This window comes from Hyalella azteca, unplaced genomic scaffold (genome assembly GCF_000764305.2).
Source record: "Hyalella azteca isolate HAZT.00-mixed unplaced genomic scaffold, Hazt_2.0.2 contig510, whole genome shotgun sequence".
Lineage (NCBI taxonomy): Eukaryota > Metazoa > Arthropoda > Malacostraca > Amphipoda > Hyalellidae > Hyalella > Hyalella azteca.
This window is the reverse complement of record NW_025930857.1, coordinates 97,188-117,334: the sequence shown is the minus strand read 5'-3', so window position 1 is coordinate 117,334 and position 20,147 is coordinate 97,188. Positions and strand designations below refer to the sequence as shown.

The window sequence follows — 20,147 nt, the reverse complement described above, 5'->3', positions numbered from 1 at the left end:
AAAGCAAAGAATAGTCCACAAAAATTCATATCTTTATAGAAAACGTTTCGGAGTCCAGCTCCATCGTCAGTTCATCAGAGAGGCGCGGGTTCGATCCCAGCTCTGTGCGCCAGTTTCTGGTCAGAATCGGCGAGGAGGCCGGGCGGTTAAGCACAACAGAATTGTAGCAGTGAGTTGCGAGTTCGAGACCGCAAAATGCTGTGAATGTTATGCGATGTTAAGAATCGGCGACAGGCCTACCGCCTACGGCCTAATAAACGCTGACACCGCTATATTATTATGTACTAGTTCAAGCATGCTTCCAGTCTACGCTTTTTCAATCGTTCTGTATTTCAGTGTTAAAGCGGAAATTGTAATGCGGATTACAAACAACAAAGCCTGTTACTGTAACGTGGCACTGTGTTCATCTTGAAAGAAGGAGCCAAATTATTGATGAATACTCATGTAGGTAAGTAGATATAATAAATAAGTGATACACTCGGGAAGAAAATAAGCAGGAATTTCGGCCCTAAATAGAAATTTAAATTTCTCGTTTTGGTCGGCTGTCTGAGTACTGTGAGTAGGCACTAGGCTTTGCCGCTTCGCTGCCGTCAAATTTCAAAAGTCAATGCCTGAACGAGACGCGTCATCGGTCATAAGATGGTCGCGACGCCAGTCGGCAGCCGCCACTTGGTAGTTAAGTCAGTCACTTGCTAGATACTGCACACCACTCACTGCTAGATTCTAGTCAGAAATAGGTATGATTTGCTGTGCGGCCTGAGACTGAGAGGCTGAGCATGAGCAGTGAGGCTGAGAGCCTGAGGCCTGTGCCCAATTACCACTATATAACCGCAACATAGCTAGTTTTATTCTCAATAGAAAGTTGTCCTTCACAAGTTCAGATTTGTTTATACAATTTATTGTTTTTATTTCTAGACTGTAGCCTGTAGGTAATATCAATCAAGAATTTCCTTAAAGCACTAGCAAAAGAAAAGAAAAAAGATTTACAAAGTAATTTGTTGACATTTAGGCTATTTATGCCATTTTTCCATATTTTTCTAAAAAAATTAGTCATGGGCTCATGGCCACTCTTATCACTCTCGGGCCATTTAAGTGATAATTGAACTAAGACCCTGTTAATTGACCAAAATTATTAGGAATCTGGCTAATTTCATCCATTTATATAGCTTTTCCTAAATTTATTTTGTGAAAAATAAGGAAAACCATTTATATTCACCCAGACTGTACTAGTAAGTAGTAACTAGTAAGGAAAACCCAGGGTGCAGAGGGTGGAAGCAGTGTTGCCATACTCACCAATATATGGGTTTTTAAGCCTGAAGCATTGCCAACCATTTTCAAGATGCGTTGCTGGGTAATTTTCAATGAAAAGCCATTTACGCTGAGTAATGAAAAACTATTTACAAGCCACAAACTTATTTACAAGGTTGCATGCATGTGTTGCCCCAAATAACTAACTTTACCCTAAAAACAGTCCGATTGTATAGCAAGTGTCAACTGAACATGTGATAATGTAGTCTGACCACTCTAATGTGACCACAACTACGTAATGATAAACTTGTTGTTTACATTTTTTTGGCGGGAACTCATTGCAACTGATTTCCTGTCAAGCTTCACTGCATCCTGATCCATCCAACATACTGGAAACCTTACTTTTTTCTAAATAGTTGGCCAAAGACTGACAAATATATTAAATGCAAGAATTTCAATCTAAATGTGTCAGCAAGATCTTCTGAAGGCATAAATTTTGCTACTGAAGCGTCGCCAAAGATCTTGCAATATTCATCCACTCTCTGCACAGTGGAGGAAAACATCTGCCATCAAACGCCAGGATGCAGAAAGTGGGTGAATATCAGAAGATCTTTGGCTATGCATCAGGAGCAAAATTTATGCCTTCAGAAGATCTTGCCTACACATTTAGATTGAAATTATTGCATTTTGGATATTAAAAAATTTTTGGTAATGCTAACCACAGAACAGGAGGTGCACCAGTGGCTGCACCATTATATAAATTTGCAGTTTCCGGTTGGTCGGATGAGACAGCAAAGCACAATCCATATTCCACAAATTGGTAATTTCCGTTGCAGTGCAAATAACAATTGTCTACTGCAGTCATAGGAACAAACCAGAGATTTTTTAGAATCAGTTCATTTTAAATTTCCTAATTCACTCGAGATTTTAACCAATTTATTAAATATGATAATGCTAGAAACTGAAAAGCAAAGAAGTCCACAAAAATTCATATCTTTATAGAAAACGTTTTGGAGTCCAGCTCCATTGTCAGTTTGTAGAATCTAGAATATACATAGAAAGTCACAAGTTAATACAATTGAAAGCACAGAACACAATTAAAACCTAAATTTATAAGTAATAGGGCATAAAAACCTATCTATTCACAATTTCAAGGGGATAGGAGCTCACAGCTGAATTTAAACTGGGCCTAAGCTTAAAAATGTACTATGATTCTAAGATACGCAAATCTGAAGTACCGGAGGTAGAAGCTAACACCCTAAAGTCACTGTCAGAAACAGGCACATCACACTGCTTGGCATGAGTGCGCAGTGATGATGATGCTAGTATACATGAATATGATACTTTTTTGGTCTACTTATAGGACTCAAAAATGAACTTGAGGGAGAGTCTAAAAAAACTCTGCTTTGCCACTATGACTGCAGTACCTGTGGTGTTGATGACATGCTCATCAAAGTTGGTTGCATAAGTATTTTGATGAAAATTATGTTTGAAACACATCTTTCTAAGGGGCCAGAAAGGTCACTGGTCACTCTCTATGCCTCTTGGTCTCCTTGCAATCTATAACTTGCACATCATGTTGTTTTAGCATTGTCATCTCCACTCACAAAAGAGGTTCCCTTATGTTTGTCATCTTCCTTCACAAAAGAGGTTACCTTACACTTGTTATCTCCCCTCACAAAATAGGTTCCCTTATATTTGTCATCACAAAACTGTGCATAGAATGTCATAGATATAATTGTGCACCTGGCAACATAGAGTGAAAAGTATGTAATTAACCTAAACAATGATTTATTCCCCCCAAAAATATGATGGTTGTCACTAAAATATTCCTTCCTGTTTTAGGTACCTATGTTTGTACAATCTTTTTTTGTTATAGTGAATTCACTTAATCAAATTAAAATGATGTGAAATTACAAGCCTTCCTGTAAGCTTACAGATACAGAAAAGTGCTATATGGCTGCTGATATGAAGCTTGCAATGGACAAGGTTGTTGTAAATGATCAATGACATGTTCATGGATACGGTAATACCGTCAACTGGGGCTACTCAGGACTGGCGGGGTAACTCGGGACAGTCCTCCGACATGGCGTAAAACTGTTTTAGTAGCAAAACTAATTGGAATATTGCAAAACTAAATATAGTGGCATAAACGTCAACATTTTTCCTATCTATGTAGGTAGTATAAAGGAAGTCAAAATAAAATACTTAAAAAAAAACTTTTTAAAAAACCACGTTTTTCTTGTGGACTAAAAAGTAGAAAATAAATTGTGGCTCGCCCCCAAAAAACGTGTGTTGGACAGATTTATGATTAAAGCGAAAAGCACACAACACAAGAATTTTGGAAATTTGATGCTGAACGTACAGCCCTGGTCAATGTTACCCCGTCACGGCTGCCATTAGATGGTCACATTTTGCCCATTTGGTGGCAGCACCCCCCATTTGCAAACTATGACACTTTCCTAAAATTTTTCTTTTGCATATGTAACTAGAAGAGTTCTACTACAATGCATGGAGTTATTTGGAGTTATTTTACCAAAAAATAAAATTGATTTTACCACCCGGTCATAGATACCCCCATAGCTAGGGTAAAAAAGACCAGCGTTTTTTTTTAATTACATCAAAACTATGAGAGGCAGGAGCCAGCATTTTATTGTGAGTAAAGCTAGAGTATAGACCTGTATTTTGCATGTTTCAATTTAAGTTTAACTTATCTAGTAAAAAAATGGCATCATTTTGAAAAAAAGTGGTCAAAGTTACCCCAGTTTACGGTATGATGGTTGTCACTAAAACATTCCTTTCTGTTTCAGGTATGTTTTTCACAATCTTTTTTTCATAGTAAATTCACTTAACCCAATTAAAATGGTGTGAAATTACAAGTTGCCCCATTTGACGGGGCTACTCGGGACACTCTTTTTTTTTGCTTCTGGCACCTTATGAATAGCATATGGAATTTTTTTGAAGATGCCATTCGATAGCCCTCGCAAAGAGCTATAAAATGAGCCTAAACTTGTTTATGAAATGTTTCATGGTAAGAAGTTATTAAAAAAAACGCTCAAAACCGTCCCGAGTAGCCCTGGTTGATGGTATCACAATGATAATATGGCAATGTATGGATATGATAATATAGGTATCAATAAAGAAAAAACAATTAAAAATCACAGAAAATGTCATTTATTCTACATCTGCATTATTTAAAAGGATAGAGGAGGACTTCAGAGTACTGTTAGTACCGGCAATGGATGAGTACACTCTGTATGCTTCAAACATTTTAAAAATAAGTTTTATTTCAAGTCTCTTGGATTACCTTGTTCCCAGGACTAATTCGGGACTCTTTTATCCCGCATCTAGCACCTTACGACTAGCTTATAGAATTTTTTCAGAGATGCCATACAATAGACCTCGCAAATTCCTTTAAAATGAGCCCAAACTTGTTTATGGAAATATTTCAGGGAAAGAAGTTATTGATGATAAATGCTCAAAATCGTCCCTTATTGCCCCATTTGACGATGCCTCCCATCAATTATCACCATTTCAACACGTCCTCCTGTTTGTGTTTTAGGCTTTTTTATTTTCCTCTTCCAATTGCCAATCATTTGCTCATTGTTCAATACATAAAATCACCTCTACTTTGGTCAAAAATTAGAATAAGAGAATTTCTTTAAAAGTTTCTACTCATACTTCAATATCAATCACCCTTTCTAATTTTCAAAAAGACTGAGGTACCAGCAAGAGCTACCTATTTAATTAATAGCTGAAACTAGATGCTATACAATTTAAGTATCGTCTCTTGTACATTTTCATATTTAAATTTGAATAACATTTACCTACTTCTTTTACAATAGTGAGGGTATATCATAATATTCTGAAACAAAAATTTCTTCTTGCAGATTTCAAATTTATGATGAATGCTGCTAAGTTAATATATACTATGTATCAGAATTGACCAAACTTTATTGCACAAGTTTCAGAACTTTAGATTTCTGCAATTTTTCTGTATCTGTCCTTAATAGAATTAATAAGAGTATGCATGTACGGATTTATGTATATGTATTATTCCACCTCTATTATTTAATTTGTGTTGCTCAGTTACACATGTGAATAAAAGCTGCAAGTGTACTCAAATCAAGCATGTGTGATGCCTTTGTTTAGCATAAGTTAATGTGCTCGTGGGCTTCTGATGTAAATAGCTTGTGATTTGGATCTAGATTTGTAGATCTCATCAGATGACATTGTAATTTACTGTGATATTTTGTTGGCTATAGAAAAAAGCTTATACCTCACAGCCTCAGGACTCCCATCTGCCATATATACATGAGAAGTGTTCCTTTTGCCCTCAGCTTGATCTTTGAATATTTTTATTTTTATATTTCAGTTTGTCAATTCAGGAAAGAGTGTCCTATTCAAATATTTCATTGATGTTTTGTTTTATTTGGCAGATGGGAGGCTTGACTTTGAAGAAAGAACAGCTCACAAGGTAACGGCACACCTTTCATTTACTGGCAAGACTTGATCTGTCAAGAATAAAGCTGGAACCATCAATCCTCAGTCTTCCAAAGATAGAAAATCTTTTAATGCTTTGGTTGTACATATATTAATTGTGTATTTAATCAATAATGGCTCTGAAGATTCAATCACTTTTGTTGACATGGAAAGAGCTTGACTTGCACAACACTCAGCAGTCCATAGATGAGACAGCCACAGAACTCACGGCGAAACAGGACGAGAGCGACGTGTCCAGGAAGAAGCTCGTTGAGGCCATCAAGGAGTTCAAGAAAAATGTACCAGAAGATGTCAGGAAACAGGCTGCTCCTATCATCAAAAGCTTTCAGACCGAAATTGATAACTTGACAAGAAGGTGCAAGGTTGCTGACTCGGCTTTCCTGAAAGTTTATAAGATCTTGGTTGACATTGCCGATCCTGTACCTGCTCTGGAATATTGCATTGGGCTGGAGAAGAAGCTTGGCAAATATGCTGACTTGGAAATTGAAAACAAGAACCTCCGCGAAACTTTGAGTGAGTATAACGAAGAGTTTAAAGAAATTCGTAATCAAGACGTTACCATCAAAAACTTACGTGAGAAACTGAAGTCTTATGAAGACAACCTTTCGGAAAGTGTCACTTCAAAGATAAAGGAGGCAGAGAAAGAGCTCCAAGAGCAGTATTCTGAAAAAGAACGTCTGCTACAGGAGGTGCAAGCTGGCGCCATAAGGCGCATGGAGGAGGCCGAGGCAAAAACCAGGACACTGCAACATACACTGGAAGTCACGCAGTCGCAGCTCTTCGAACACAGGGGTAAAGTAGAAGAATTGTTAGCCGCTCATAGTGAAGAGGTCAACATCCTTGCTGATGACTTGGACCGTGCAAATCACCGGGCCATGCAGGCTGAGAAAGACGCTGCTAGGCTGCGCGAAATGCTCGAAAACGCAGCTAAAAAAATGTCCGATGAACCTGCAACGGTTTCTCAAATTGATGCTGATGCCGAAATGCTGGCGCGATCCTCCCTCGAAGTCGAGCTTTCGATCAAAGACAAGGAAGTTGTTCAGCTCGTGCAAGAAGTCAAGAAACTCCAGGCGGGATACAAGCAAGTTAGGGATGAAACGGAAACGAAGATCAACAACCTCGAGACGAAGTTGGCAGAAAAGAGTATGCTTGTCGATGATTTGCAGAAGATCCTTGATGAACAGAAAGACTACCAAGAAGTCAAGCGAGAGCTAGCGATTGTCAAATCAGTCGAGTTTGGCTCTTGCAGCGAAACTGACGACTGGAAACGTGAGAGCGCCCACGATAGTAGGCCTCTCGAGCTCCTGCTTATGGAGAAGAACAAATCTCTACAAAATGAGAACACGATCCTGAAAAAGGCAAATCTTGACCTAACCAAGCTCATTTCTGAATCAAATCAAGAAGTTTCATCACTCCGAACTCTGACTTCGGAACAAAAATGCCTTATAGGACAACTTGAAAGCGATTTGGCGTCCATGCAGTCCTTTTCGAGCGTCTACCGTGGAGAAGGTGAAGGGTGCCCTTCAGCGCCACAGATAATTGCCGAGGCCGTCAGAGGCTCGTCCGTCACTTCAGCTCCTGCAGGAGGTGAGCATGACGGTGCTGCGGCTGACGTCACTTCAATTCTGGACGAGGAATTAGACCAAACGTCGACTTCCGAGTCTCTTCTGTCGATCGTATCCGCCCAACGTGAGAGGTTCAGGTCGCGTAACGACGAACTTGAGGCTGAGCTCACGGCTAAGAATCAGCAAGTGACCCTCCTTCAGAACGAACTGGACGTCTTGCGATCGGACAACGTCAAACTTTACGAAAAAATCAGGTTTTTGCAGTCCTACCGTAACGAGCACACGTCAAACGTTACCAATGCTGAGTCTCGGTACAGCAACCAGTATGAGGAGTCGCTGGATCCGTTCCTGTCTTTCTCGAGGCAAGAAAGACTGCGTCGGTACAGCGCCCTCACTCCCTTCGAGAAAATGACTTTAGCTTTCGGTAGATCGGTTCTAAGCAATAAAACTGCCCGCACTGTAACATTCATCTACACGGCACTGGTTCATTGCCTCGTATTCATGGTGCTTTATAAACTAGCGCACACCGAGTCCTGCAAGAATGACATATCGCTAGACTGTGCTGAGCGGTTTGCTGAGCACATGCATCGGGAACACAACCTAGACGACTTCAATGGGTAACTCGCACAGTTTGAATTTGAGTTACTTTGTTTCTTAGCCATAACTGCTGGCGCTTCAAGGAGTTTAAATTCGAATCAAGTGGGGAAGCTTGTACGGATTTGATCAGTTTTGAGTGTTTATGCCTGGATATCGCGCTAAATTTCTGGGATAAAAAAATTTGAATGGTCTTTAAGGAAATAATGATTTGTTGTTTTTCATGAATTGTAACTGAAAATTATTTATTTATTTTGACCTTTTCGAGATTGCTTTTCTGCATTTAAATGACACGTCCTTTTTATTGCATGCACTCGGGGTGAGAAAAAGACGTGCAATGGTATTTTTAATGTAGTATAAGGAGTCGCGATTGCGAATTTAACGCACATTTCCTCGTGTTTTACACACGCTGAAGGTTTCGCTTCAATGTTGCTGATTATTTATTTAATTCACTGCTGGAATAAGGGTGCCGCTGACATGTGTTATGAATACCAGCCGAAAATGCGTCCAAACTTAGTTGAAATTAGCGTTAGCGCAGTACGCTCAGAGCGTTCGTAGGAAACCATCCTGTAGCGCACGTGGACGGTGTGGCGCACGTGGATGGTGTGGCGCACGTGGATGGTGTGGCGCACGTGGACGGTGTGGCGCACGTGGACGGTGTGGCGCAGGTGGACGGTGTGGCGCATGGTGTGGCGCGCGTGGACGGTGTGGCGCAGGTGGAGGGTGTGGCGCACGCGGACGGTGTGTGGGACGCAATTCATAATCAATGCTTCGAGTTCGCGTTGTTCGGTAGCAGCTTTAGTTCGCGGCTTCTACGTACCTTACTTGCGGGCTAATATTTCTGAGGAGATAAATTTGAGAATATAAATACTTTGACCATATTTATTATAGGCTATAGATAAAAATATTGATAGTTATGTTGCTTTTGTATAATCATAGTCTAGATTTGTTGTTGACTTAATCTAATGATAAATAATGCAACGGATCGGTAAAAGGTGCAATACACATGCTGAATAAATAGCCTTTCATTCTACCCTCAGCCGTTACAGAACGGCGCTCGTTGTGTCGTCTCCAGTCATGCACCATGTATTTTTTCGAAGTAGAATTCCTTGTGAAAATATACAAATAAAATGTCCAATCGAAGGACAAATATCTGTAGAAAGTTACTTATGTTTCATCGAAGGTGCCGCTAACTAGGCAGTAGCGGTACCTTCCAGTAATTACAATGCGGTAGTAATCGGTTGATTCAACTTATTGGATTTTCTATCGGTTTTAATTATCAGGTTAATGCGACGTTGCTCTGCATTGTACAGTGGAACCCCGCCGTATGAACACTCTACCTTACGGCCAAACTGCCTTACGAACCCGGGGATGTAAAATGTACAGAGTAAAAACATGTTCCACAGTACGACCGTGGTTCGCGAAAGATCGCCTGCCCTGCCATGAAAAAAACTGTGCTTTAGCATAGGGTTGCCGACTTGGCCAAAAAGTACGGCCGAAATATAGAGTACGATCTCCACTGTTGGGTCAGAAATATGCTTCAGACAATAAGGAAAATATTTTGTTCTCCCTTTCGTAAGTACACAATATATATACATGAAAGGGGGGAACTTTTTGAGGGGGAGGGGTCTGTACTCAGCCGACACGAATCTGGGCGCTTTTCGGTAATTTTAGTGGGAACAATTTCTTATTACGAACAAACCGAGTTCATTTACGAATTAAGTTTGTAAGACGGGGCTCCACTGTATAATCACTGAGCTCATGTCTTCCAGTATCCCAATGGAGAATAAGTTCAATATTACGCTATCGGTTGCGGCAGTTTAACGCGACATCGCTTGGGAGGTGCGTGTAATTTATAACACGTTAGCTCGGTAAGTTTGAATGATTATATTATTATTGGAAGCCCCACAAACACTCTATTTCCTGCAAATATCTTCGGCAAAATCTGATATTACAGTTCTTCATATCCTGGATAATCCGGTGATATCTCGGGAACTCTGTTGTGATCTAGGATTCTCATAATTCCCGATGGTCCTGGTCGCATCCCAGATATGCTGGAGACATGCCAACACAATAGGCACGATAAGCTTTAAAAAAAAAAGTAATAAACATTATTGTACTGCTGAAGGAAGGTTAGTTAAAAGGATTATTGCTTACTACTGAGTTACTAGATATTATCGGCGAATCAGAGGCGTCAGGCCTAAGTTCGCTTTGTTGCCGGTGATGATTCATCTTCATATATCTTCATTTCCAATTGGGTTTTATGCTGGTATTTTGTCATCATGAACCTAGTCCTTTATTTTCCACCCCTTCATCAACCTTGTATAGGTATGACTCATATTAATCTCATGATTAAATTCAAAATACTTAATATTAATGTATCGTTTAATCCCTCTCCAGAATTGCGTAATATACCACAAAGAGGTGACATTTCATCACTGCTCTGCTGCACCACAGCTGCGTGCATCTAATGCATGCGAGAGGCGATAGTGTTTGTTTTTCATTATAAGAAGTCTATTGTGATTTGCCATGAAGAAAAATTATGGTAATAAATAACGGAAAGGAATAAGTGAGTGGGACTCTCTTGATTGTCGCGCCATGTCCTCATCACCGAGCCAAGACCCTTCCGCCCCCGCACCCTCCGCGGAGGCCTCGAAACTGAAGCAATATTTCCCGCCAGTCTCGAGCTGCAGCCCTTTCGATGCCTTGTCCGGGCTGCAGACCCTTGATTCCACGACCATGAACCCCGCTTACATGTCCCCCACGGGGACACTCGCAGGGTGTATCCCGTCCCCCGACTCGTTCTTAACCCCTGCGACGGAGCAGGACGTGTTCACGGCAAGCCTCCTGTCGAGTGACGCCGACCGCCGCCACGACGCCTGGATCCCGTGCGAGCAGACGCGCCTCGCCCTCAAGGCCCTCGAGAACAACCCGCCAGGGATATACTTCCCTGAGAAGGAGCTCCTCACCATGCCAGGCATCGCAATCAAGGAGGACTTTGTGAGTACTCTTGCACTCAAGTAAATTATTGGGTCCTATTGTCCAAATAGCGATACACTTTCTCACCCACTGCACGGGCAGAGAGCGGACGTAACGTTGATGGACAATTTTGCATAGCCGAATAGACAAGGATGATCCACTGAAGGGAAAAGAGTATTGCTATTTAGACCAAGTCATGATCATTTATATGAATGTTCCTTCTTACCCTCCATCGCTAACGTGTTTATCAACGTATTATAACGTAGTCAAGGCACTACACTTCGTCGGAGTATTATATTTACAATGAATGGTGACTTGGCCCTTGACTTACCGCACAGGAATTGCGAAAAATTGTGCGCATCTATTGTCCTCACAAATATCCTGACATAAAAATACCCCTTCAGAGATACTCTACGTACGTTAAAGCATACTATTTACATGTATTGAACGGGTGCCGCTAATGACGTCTTGGACGTTCATATGTGGCCGACATTCCCTGAGCTGACCGTTAACCTACTTAACGACGTGCCAGGGCGACCCTATCAAGAGTCTACTACGGACGTACGTCAGTGAAGACGCAGCGTCGCGACGTCAATGCCTGACGGCGACGTCCGTGACACAGGACGACCGTGGCCTGCGACGTCTCATCAGCACGGGCTGCTACCACGCGGCCGTCAACCTCACCACGCAGCTGCTGACGGTCTACGGGCAGGGCGAGGGACGGGCCGGTCACCCCAGCAAACATACCGCACACTCCATACAGGTAACGGGCTTGCCATACAGGTAACGGGCTTTTCCTGCAGGTAACGGGCTATCCCTACAGGTAACGGGCTTCCTCTACAGGTAACGGGCTCTCCATACAAATAACGGGCACCCTATGATGTAGCGGGATCCCTATAAGGTAACGGGCTACCCCTACAGGTAACGGGCTGGCCATACAGGAAACGGGCTGACCATATTGGTAACGGGCTAGCTATACAGATAACGGGCTGATCATTAGTTGGTTCACAGCTGCGGTTCACGTGGCTGTTTCATTACTCTATCATTGGTACTGTGCTCTGGTTCACAGCTGCGGTTCACGCGACTGTTTCATTACTCCTACCATTATTACTAACTGCCTTCGGTTCACAGCTGTGGTTCACGCGGCTGTTTCATTACACTACCATTGCTGCTAACTGTGCCCCGGTTCACAGCTGTGGTTCACGCGGCTGTTTCATTACACTACCATTGCTGCTAACTGTGCCTCGGTTCACAGCTGTGGTTCACGCGGCTGTTTCATTACACTACCATTGCTGCTAACTGTGCCCCGGTTCACAGCTGCGGTTAACACGGCTGTTTCATTACACTACCATTGCTGCTAACTGTGCCTCGGTTCACAGCTGTGGTTCACGCGACTGGCGCTGCTGGTGAAGCTGCGGCGGTTCTCGCTAGCTGAGGTCGAGTGCGAGCAGTTCAAGTCTCTCGACGCGCCCGACCTCTACTTCGAGTTCTACCCCGAGCTGTACGGGGGGCGCCGGGGGTCTATGGTCCCCTTCTCCTTCAGGTGAACCTCCTGCAGAGGTAGATGCTCAGACAAAACTACTGTAGTGATAGTTCAAGCCCAGAAATGATGAGTAAAACTGCCCAAAACTGCTAATATAACTGTCCTGAAGTACTGAGTAAAACTGCTCAGAACTGCTAATATAACTGCCCTGAAGTACTGAGTAAAACTGCCCAAAACTGCTAATATAACTGTCCTGAAGTACTGAGTAAAATTGCTCTGCTCAGAACTGCTAATATGACTGCCCTGAAGTACTGAGTAAAACTGCTCAGAACTGCTAATATAACTGTCCTGAAGTACTGAGTAAAATTGCTCTGCTCAGAACTGCTAATATGACTGCCCTGAAGTACTGAGTAAAACTGCTCAGAACTGCTAATATAACTGTCCTGAAGTACTGAGTAAAATTGCTCTGCTCAGAACTGCTNCTGCCACCAGGTACCTGCTAGCCACCTGCCGCCAGGTACCTGCTAGCCACCTGCCGCCAGGTACCTGCTAGCCACCTGCCACCAGGTACCTGCTAGCCACCTGCCACCAGGTACCTACTAGCCACCTGCCGCCAGGTACCTGCTAGCCACCTGCCACCAGGTATCTGCTAGCCACCTGCCGTCATCTTCTTCACTCATTTATTGTCCAGGGGTCATACTTTCAAAACTGGCTAAGCGAACGTAAGTACCTACTTACGCCATATTTTCTTGTTTATGATTGGTGGATTTTGCTTGAAAGGCCATCAATGATTGGCTGATGAACTTACGATATGTTAACTTTTTTTTGAAAGTATAGGCCCATGTGTTCAGATCGTCCGTAACCTGCTCGCGGGTCTGAGCGAGTGCGGGGAGAGCGGCGCGCACCTCACCCCCGCGACGGCCGACGACGCACTGAAGCTCTGGCGGGCGCGCACCGTCAGGGTGCTGTACTCCATCACTGCGGTTGCCGCGAGTCTTAAGGTGATCATTAATGAAGTTTTTAAAGTACACTTCAACCAAGTAACGTAATTTTTTTCGGTTATCTTTTTAACTCTTCAATGCAACCTCGTGGCAATTAATGCTAGTGGGACCTCAACTTTGTGTTGTAATAAATCTATGTTTACACCTCATATTGTATGAAACCTGTCTGTTTGAAATGTGTTTTCCTTCGCTGCTTTAAGGTAAAAGCTAGCAATTGCCATGAGTCTCAAGACGAATAAAAACCAAGATGCTCTCAACCTTATGGAGATAATTCAGAGATATTCTACCCCCTTAGAGTACATAAAAGCAAAGATGCCTTCTGTCTTGAGCTCAAATTGATGCGAATGTGCCCCAGATTTTACAAATTTTAGTCAATGGTATACGTAAAGCTAAGAATGAAAAGCTTCCTAACCTTCTCAGGACTTCCGGCTGTGCTGGTGGCTGCTGCAGACGCTGCTGCGGGAAGACCCTGCCAGCGCTGCAGGTCTGCACTCTGCCCTGGGCCGCCTGCACCTGCACCTGGGGGACACTGCAGGTGCCAGGAGCTGCTTCAGCAGGTGCGTACATCTGGGGGACACTGCAGGTGCCAGGAGCTGCTTCATCAGGGGCTGTTGCAGGTGCTACAGCTGTAGCAGGTGCTGTAGCAGGTGCTGTAGCAGGGGCTGTAGCAGGGGCTGTAGCAGGGGCTGTAGCAGGTGCTGTAGCAGGGGCTGTAGCAGGGGCTGTAGCAGGGGCTGTAGCAGGTGCTGTAGCAGGGGCTGTAGCAGGTGCTGTAGCAGGTGCTGTAGCAGGTGCTGTAGCAGGTGCTGTAACAGGACACATAAGCTACAAGTACGCTTTTCAGAGTCTCCGCCTGCGGGCTTAAGCATACCAGAATGATTAATAAAGTAAAAAGTTAAGGGCCCCAAAGATATATTTCACCACTCGTGGAGTGAAAATAACTTGAATCAGAGTAGAGGATAATCTGTGACAATGAAACAAAATATTTAAGTTTTGGCTCTATTTTAAACAACTTTATTATACCATATACACACTTCAACAAATAGAAATTATATTATAGACTTCAACATGTATTTACAGCGTCAGCTAATCGTAGCCCAGCTTACTGATTAATAAATCTAACTTCCAAGTAAACATGTATCCGATAACTTCTAATGATTTGTCATATATGGAGAAGTGCGGTGGCTTACAACTGAAAGTACAGCCAAAACTTGGCTAGCAACAGTGCGTAAACCTTGAAGTTGCAGGCTGACTTCCTCCACTAAATCCATTATCCTTCCTTCATCACCCATACACCACCTTGTCACCCGTAATCCTCGCTTCCTCACCCATCTCCTCCCACCCACTCCCCACCTTCACCCACCTCCTACCACCCACTCCCCACCTTCACCCACTCCCCCACCGGTGCCTCACCCTTGCCTCTCCCGCAGGAGTGAGGAGGCAGAGCGTGGGTCCTGTAGGGCGGCGTCGGTGATGCCTCAGGTGCACGCCTCGTACCTCGCCATGGCCGACAACGACTTCAGCGCCTCCGTCAGCCTCCTGCGCGAGGCCTTGAAGACCAGCCCCAACCATCCGCTGGTGCGTTAAGACCAGCCCCAACCATCCCCTGGTGCGTTAAAACCTGTCCCAACCATCCTCTGGTGCGTTAAAACCTGCCCAACCATCCACTGGTGCGTTAAAACCTGCCCCAACCATCCACTGGTGCGTTAAAACCAGCCCCAACCATCCACTGGTGCGTTGAAACCTGCCCCAACCATCCGCTGGTGCGTTTCCGCTCCCCATATGTTTGTACAGCCCCCCATTTTCCGCTCCCCATATGTTTGTACAGCCCCCCATTTTCCGCTCCCCATATGTTTATACAGCCCCCCCCATGTTTCCCACTGCCCCGCAGGTGGTGAACAACCTGGGGGTGGGGCTGGTGTACACGGGGCAGGTACGTGAGGCCATTGCAGTGGTGGAGGCGGCGCTGGGGGCGCAGCCGGAGCGTCTGGCGCACGAGAGTCTCGTGCTGAACCTGGCGACGATGTACGAGCTCGAGTCCTGCCACGCCACCCACAACAAGATCAAACTCCTGCAGCTTATAGCCCAGCACAGGGGCGACGCCTTCGCTGTCGCTGCACTCAAGTTACACTGAGTTGCGATAACTTGCTGCATGATATCAACTTCTTGGGATCAAGTTGGTGCATGAGCACAACTTGCTTCAAGTTCAGCGAGCAGCAACGTCTGCCGATAGCAAACATGACGTCAACTTACATCAAACACAACGACTCGTCCGCGCTGCGACGGTGATGCGTGGTGCCGTATCTGGGATACCGCCACTACACCCATTATACCGTATCAGGGATACCGCCACTACACCCATTATACCGTATCTGGGATACCGCCACTACACCCACTACCCCGTATCTGGGAGACCGCCACCACACCCATTATCCCGTATCTGGGATACCGCCACTACACCCATAATCCCGTATCAGGGATACCAATCTCTGTCATTCGGGGGATATAAAATGAAAGCATCTAGTCTTCAGGTAGCGAAAGCGAAACAATAATCCCAGCATTTTCCATTCTGTGTGGTTGATTACAAGTAAAAAAAAATTCAATCTGTGTACCAATTCCGTGGCAGCTGAAAGCTTCGTGTGGATGTTGTAGAATTGTCCTCCGTGAACCCTCCGACCTGTAATCTCAGAATTTTTTTTTAATAAAACCTTCTTTGGCGTTTGTGTTTATTCGATACTTGCCTATACTCTGACATTTTCTTATAAAGGCTAAATACCACAGATAAATCGTATGCTGCAGTATTTATATTTAGTGCTCAATCATTGCTCATCATCAGCATGAACAAATAATCTCTATTTTAAATTATAATTAGAATGTTAGTTCCACTTCGAATTGGCCTCATGCGTTTTAAAACGAGACGCCACCGTGAGACGTCACTAGAACGCATCTTCAAAATAAACTTTAATTAGCAGACATTTACTTAATTGTTCTTACTTCTAGATTTTGTCGGCGATGAGAAGAAACGAATTAGTTTCACTGTAAAGATTGATTTATTAGAGTTTACTTAAAACAACGGATGGGTTAAATACTTCAATCCCTACAACGCTTCAATCTTTCCATGTTCCGTGAAATACTGTAGCTTTCACTCCAGTAAGGCTATCATCACTCCAGCAGATCCATCATCACTCCAGTAAGGCTATCATCACTCCAGCAGATCCATCATCACTCCAGTAAGTCTATCTTCACTCCAGTAAGTCTATCTTCACTCCAGTAAGTCTATCATCACTCCAGTAAGTCTATCACCAGTAAGTCTATCATCACTCCAGTAAGTCTATCATCACTCCAGTTAGTCTATCATCACTCCAGTTAGTCTATCGTCACTCCAGTAAGTCCATCATCACTCCAGTTAGGCTATCACTCTCTTAAACACAACAATTTCTTCATTTAATACTTTAGTTTAGCTAATTTAAAACTTCTAACTTTACAAATAAAAAATGTTGTTTTATATGCTCGTCAAAATAAAAAGAGTTGAATAATTCAAAACCCTTGATTTTCTCGGAACTTGACAGCGTTTGTGAATAAATATGCGGTGAAAAGTTATACTGAAAAGTTGAAGGCTGTTTTGACACTTGTGATGATGCGCGTCACTAGCTGGTGATTGCGTTGACAAGCTTGAATGAATAATATGAATACGTTATGATCTTTAAATTACGCTGTCAGGTGAACTAAAATGGGAGACTTAAAGTCTGCATGAGTTTGTAATGAGAACGTCGACTCGTGTCCCAGCGGTGACTCAAATAAATCAATGGGTATTATTGTCCAAAAAGTGGCGTACTTTCGGCACGTAGTACTGATACGCCTATTTTCACGGGCAAAACTGGGTCAGGATGACCCACATTAATAAAAAAAATAGGTCGATGTTTGGACAACATTGTATTCAGTTCTCCAAGTGAGGATGAATAGCGAGGTCAGAGTGCCGTAGCCTCGATTGAGTAATGAACATTGGCGTTGTAGCTTGAAATACTTGAGTCTAGAATACGCGGTATCACAGCCTTTTTTTATTCTGGTGCAGTAAATTTGAGTAGTAATAATCATTAATAAGCTCTGTAATTTTTCTCGAATATCCAAAGTTATTCGCTGAACCAGTCCGCAATAATTGAACAAAGTCTGAAATTATTTACTGATGTCCGCCGTGATCCATGAATTATTCCCTAAATTCAGCTTTGAGTTGCTAACTGCTCATTGACTTACTGAACTCAGAAACGTTTATCTGGACTCTAGTAATTTACTGAATTCAGCAAAAATTTACTGTGCCGCGAATTAGGTAATGCGGCTTTGCCGCTTTACCTGAATTCAAATTGCTGAATTCAGTGGAGCTGAATTCAGCACAAGTGGAGCTCCTCAGGCTATTTATTTTAGCCCTGAATTGTTGGTCCATCCACCCATAGGGGAACTTGGGGGTCTTGCGTGCGCTGATAAGACCATCAAGACCAGGCCAAGTCTCAAGAGGTCTTGAAAAAATTAGACCCAAAGATCACCAAGTTTTCGAAGTGCGTCCACAAGATCGTCGGGGATTTTTAAGATCTGACCCCCCGACAGCGGCGAGGATAAAGAAATATCGCGTAAAAATTTGTCTGTGAAACGAAAACTCGATTTTTTTCGCTGCGACAGAGAGCGGAAAAGAACGTCGTCGGTTCTTGGAGAGGCAGACAGTCGGATGCGTGCATTAGGGCGGCGATCCCTGGCGGGGTTGCGGATCTCGTGAGATATCGAGCCTGGCACTCAGATCTGAGAGCCGTCTTCACGATGAGACGGATCTCTAAGTTCTGGATACCGTGAGACGGTTCTGAAATCTGAAAGCTCTCTTCAAGTTAAGAAGTATCTTTCAAGTACTGAACACGGAAGGTTTAAGTTCTGAGTGAGGCTTCTCTGTGAAGAATCTTCCCATCTATTCCTTACTTCTTCGAGGATAGTACTAGAACACGCAAATTTTCGTGTGTATAATGTATATTAAGCTGTTTCTATGAATAAATAATGTCTAATTATTAGATATTAAACAGAAGAGTCTAGTTTATGAATCTCTGTTTATATTCCAAGTATCCTGAGTTTAATGCGAAGCATGTCTTCAAAGTATATAAGTACCGTTTTGATATGAAAAATTTGGTCATCATTGCATCACTCACAATGTTTTCACCAAACACTTCACTTATTTGACGATGAGTGTCAACTGATTTGAAGCCTTGAGCCCGAGGAACGCACGCACAGGCTGCGAGATACTCAGTACATGGAGACATTTTAAAATTACGTTAACAGACGTAGACTCGATCGTATGGTTCCGTTATGCATGGCGTCCGTGACTTCCCCAAATAGTGACTCTCTTGCACATGCACAGTGCAAGCAGAAAGCGGACGAAGCATTGATACGTTCTTCTTCCGTCGTGGGGATGACGCACAACGGAGCAAAGAGTATACATCGCTATTTGTACATTGTCACACTCATTTCTACGAGTACATTTAATCACAATTTTAGTCAGTCTTCTGAGCGTCTGTAATGAGGGAAGTTGCTTTTAACATCCTCAGATGCTGGCGTTGAGGAGAGGACCGGTTCTTAGAACCGATTTCTTTGAGAAACTTGTAAGTTTGTAAGTTTTAGAAAAACTCGGGTTAGCCTATTGAGAATCTTTAAAAAAAGTTTTTCCACGCAAGATAGTGTTCTGGTTGGGAAGTTCTAGTTCTATACGTAACTGTGACTTATTTTACGAAAACGATGGAATCTTGAATTTTTAAACATTGAAAGGAGTTCATTTTCGCGATATAATTTGTCGTTGTTTATCTCTGGATGTGATAAACGTCCGAATATTGACACACCTTCGGCATATGGCACCGATACGTATTTTGATGGTCCAAACTAGGTCATTATGACCCACACAATGGCAAAAAGGCATAGCTTTTTGGTTAAATAAAGTCTCACTTATTTCTCTCAGTGTTCAGCTCGGCGGGCTCATCAGGTACCAAGGCTCCAAGTCCAGAATTATATTTCGTTGCCGCGGCGTCGATTGCAAAAACTTTCGCGGCCACTAAAAGTTTTGAGCGGCAATTGAAAAGCGGCTACCAAACTCCAAGAGGAGGAGGGAATAACTTTAATGTTGGGACTTCTTTGGGACTTGGCGAGGATTTAGAACTTCTGGGATCATCAATGCAAGAGGCAATTACATCAGCCAGACATACTTGTTGATGGGGCTTGGCTTAAGAAGTTATAGAGAATATAAAAGAAAAATTTCCATTTCGGAAGCTTCCCGGTCTTGTAATACCAATTGAATGTCATAAATAACGTTAACCGACGGTCATATCTAGAGGTTGTGTTCTTAAGCGCGTGTATTAAATGAATTGACGGAAAATGGTTATGAACTGCTACAGATGACTGAAACGTGCGCGTGCAGAACAAACGTGCACAACAACAACAACAACTAAAGAAACGACGTGCTAGTGCGTGCGTCATGACGTGCAACAAACGACGTGCACATCTCGCAGACGAAGCAAAATTCAGATATTTATTGGGAGCGTCAGGCGGCGACGGCGGACAATAGGCTTGCAATACTGCAATACTGCCACGTGCGGCAATACTGCCACGTGCAACAATACTGCACTACTGCCACGTGCAGCAATACTGCAATACTGCCACGTGCAGCAATACTGCAATACTGCCACGTGCAGCAATACTGCAATACTGCCACGTGCAGCAATACTGCAATACTGCCACGTGCAGCAATACTGC

The 20,147-nt window shown here is 43.2% G+C and overlaps 3 protein-coding genes across 3 annotated transcripts in view; 2 read left to right on the top strand and 1 right to left on the bottom strand.

Annotated features, from left to right (window-relative positions):
- The first annotated feature begins 379 nt into the window (after nt 1–379).
- Nucleotides 380–8,594, top strand: LOC108682477 (protein CASP). Its single transcript, XM_047880239.1, has 2 exons — nt 380–444; nt 5,688–8,594. Exon 2 carries the CDS (start codon nt 5,865–5,867, stop codon nt 7,935–7,937), a length of 2,073 nt encoding a protein of 690 aa, XP_047736195.1. The 5' UTR covers nt 380–444; nt 5,688–5,864; the 3' UTR covers nt 7,938–8,594.
- Nucleotides 385–16,094, top strand: LOC108682476 (trafficking protein particle complex subunit 12). Its single transcript, XM_047880254.1, has 10 exons — nt 385–448; nt 10,311–10,910; nt 11,422–11,652; nt 12,269–12,432; nt 12,847–12,889; nt 12,951–12,989; nt 13,224–13,373; nt 13,794–13,930; nt 14,804–14,951; nt 15,265–16,094. Exons 2-10 carry the CDS (start codon nt 10,509–10,511, stop codon nt 15,505–15,507), a joined length of 1,557 nt encoding a protein of 518 aa, XP_047736210.1. The 5' UTR covers nt 385–448; nt 10,311–10,508; the 3' UTR covers nt 15,508–16,094.
- LOC125177806 (nematocyst expressed protein 3-like) overlaps nt 15,546–20,147 on the bottom strand; it is a 6,607-nt gene continuing 2,005 nt past the window's right edge. Inside the window, exon 3 of the mRNA XM_047880249.1 lies at nt 15,546–15,596. Coding sequence (XP_047736205.1) covers nt 15,546–15,596 — 51 coding nt within the window. The remainder of the gene's footprint in view (nt 15,597–20,147) is intronic.

Excerpts from the sequence above, each read along its gene's own strand:
- LOC108682477 (XM_047880239.1), top strand. The coding sequence starts at position 5,865 with ATGGCTCTGAAGATTCAATCACTTTTGTTGACATGGAAAGAGCTTGAC.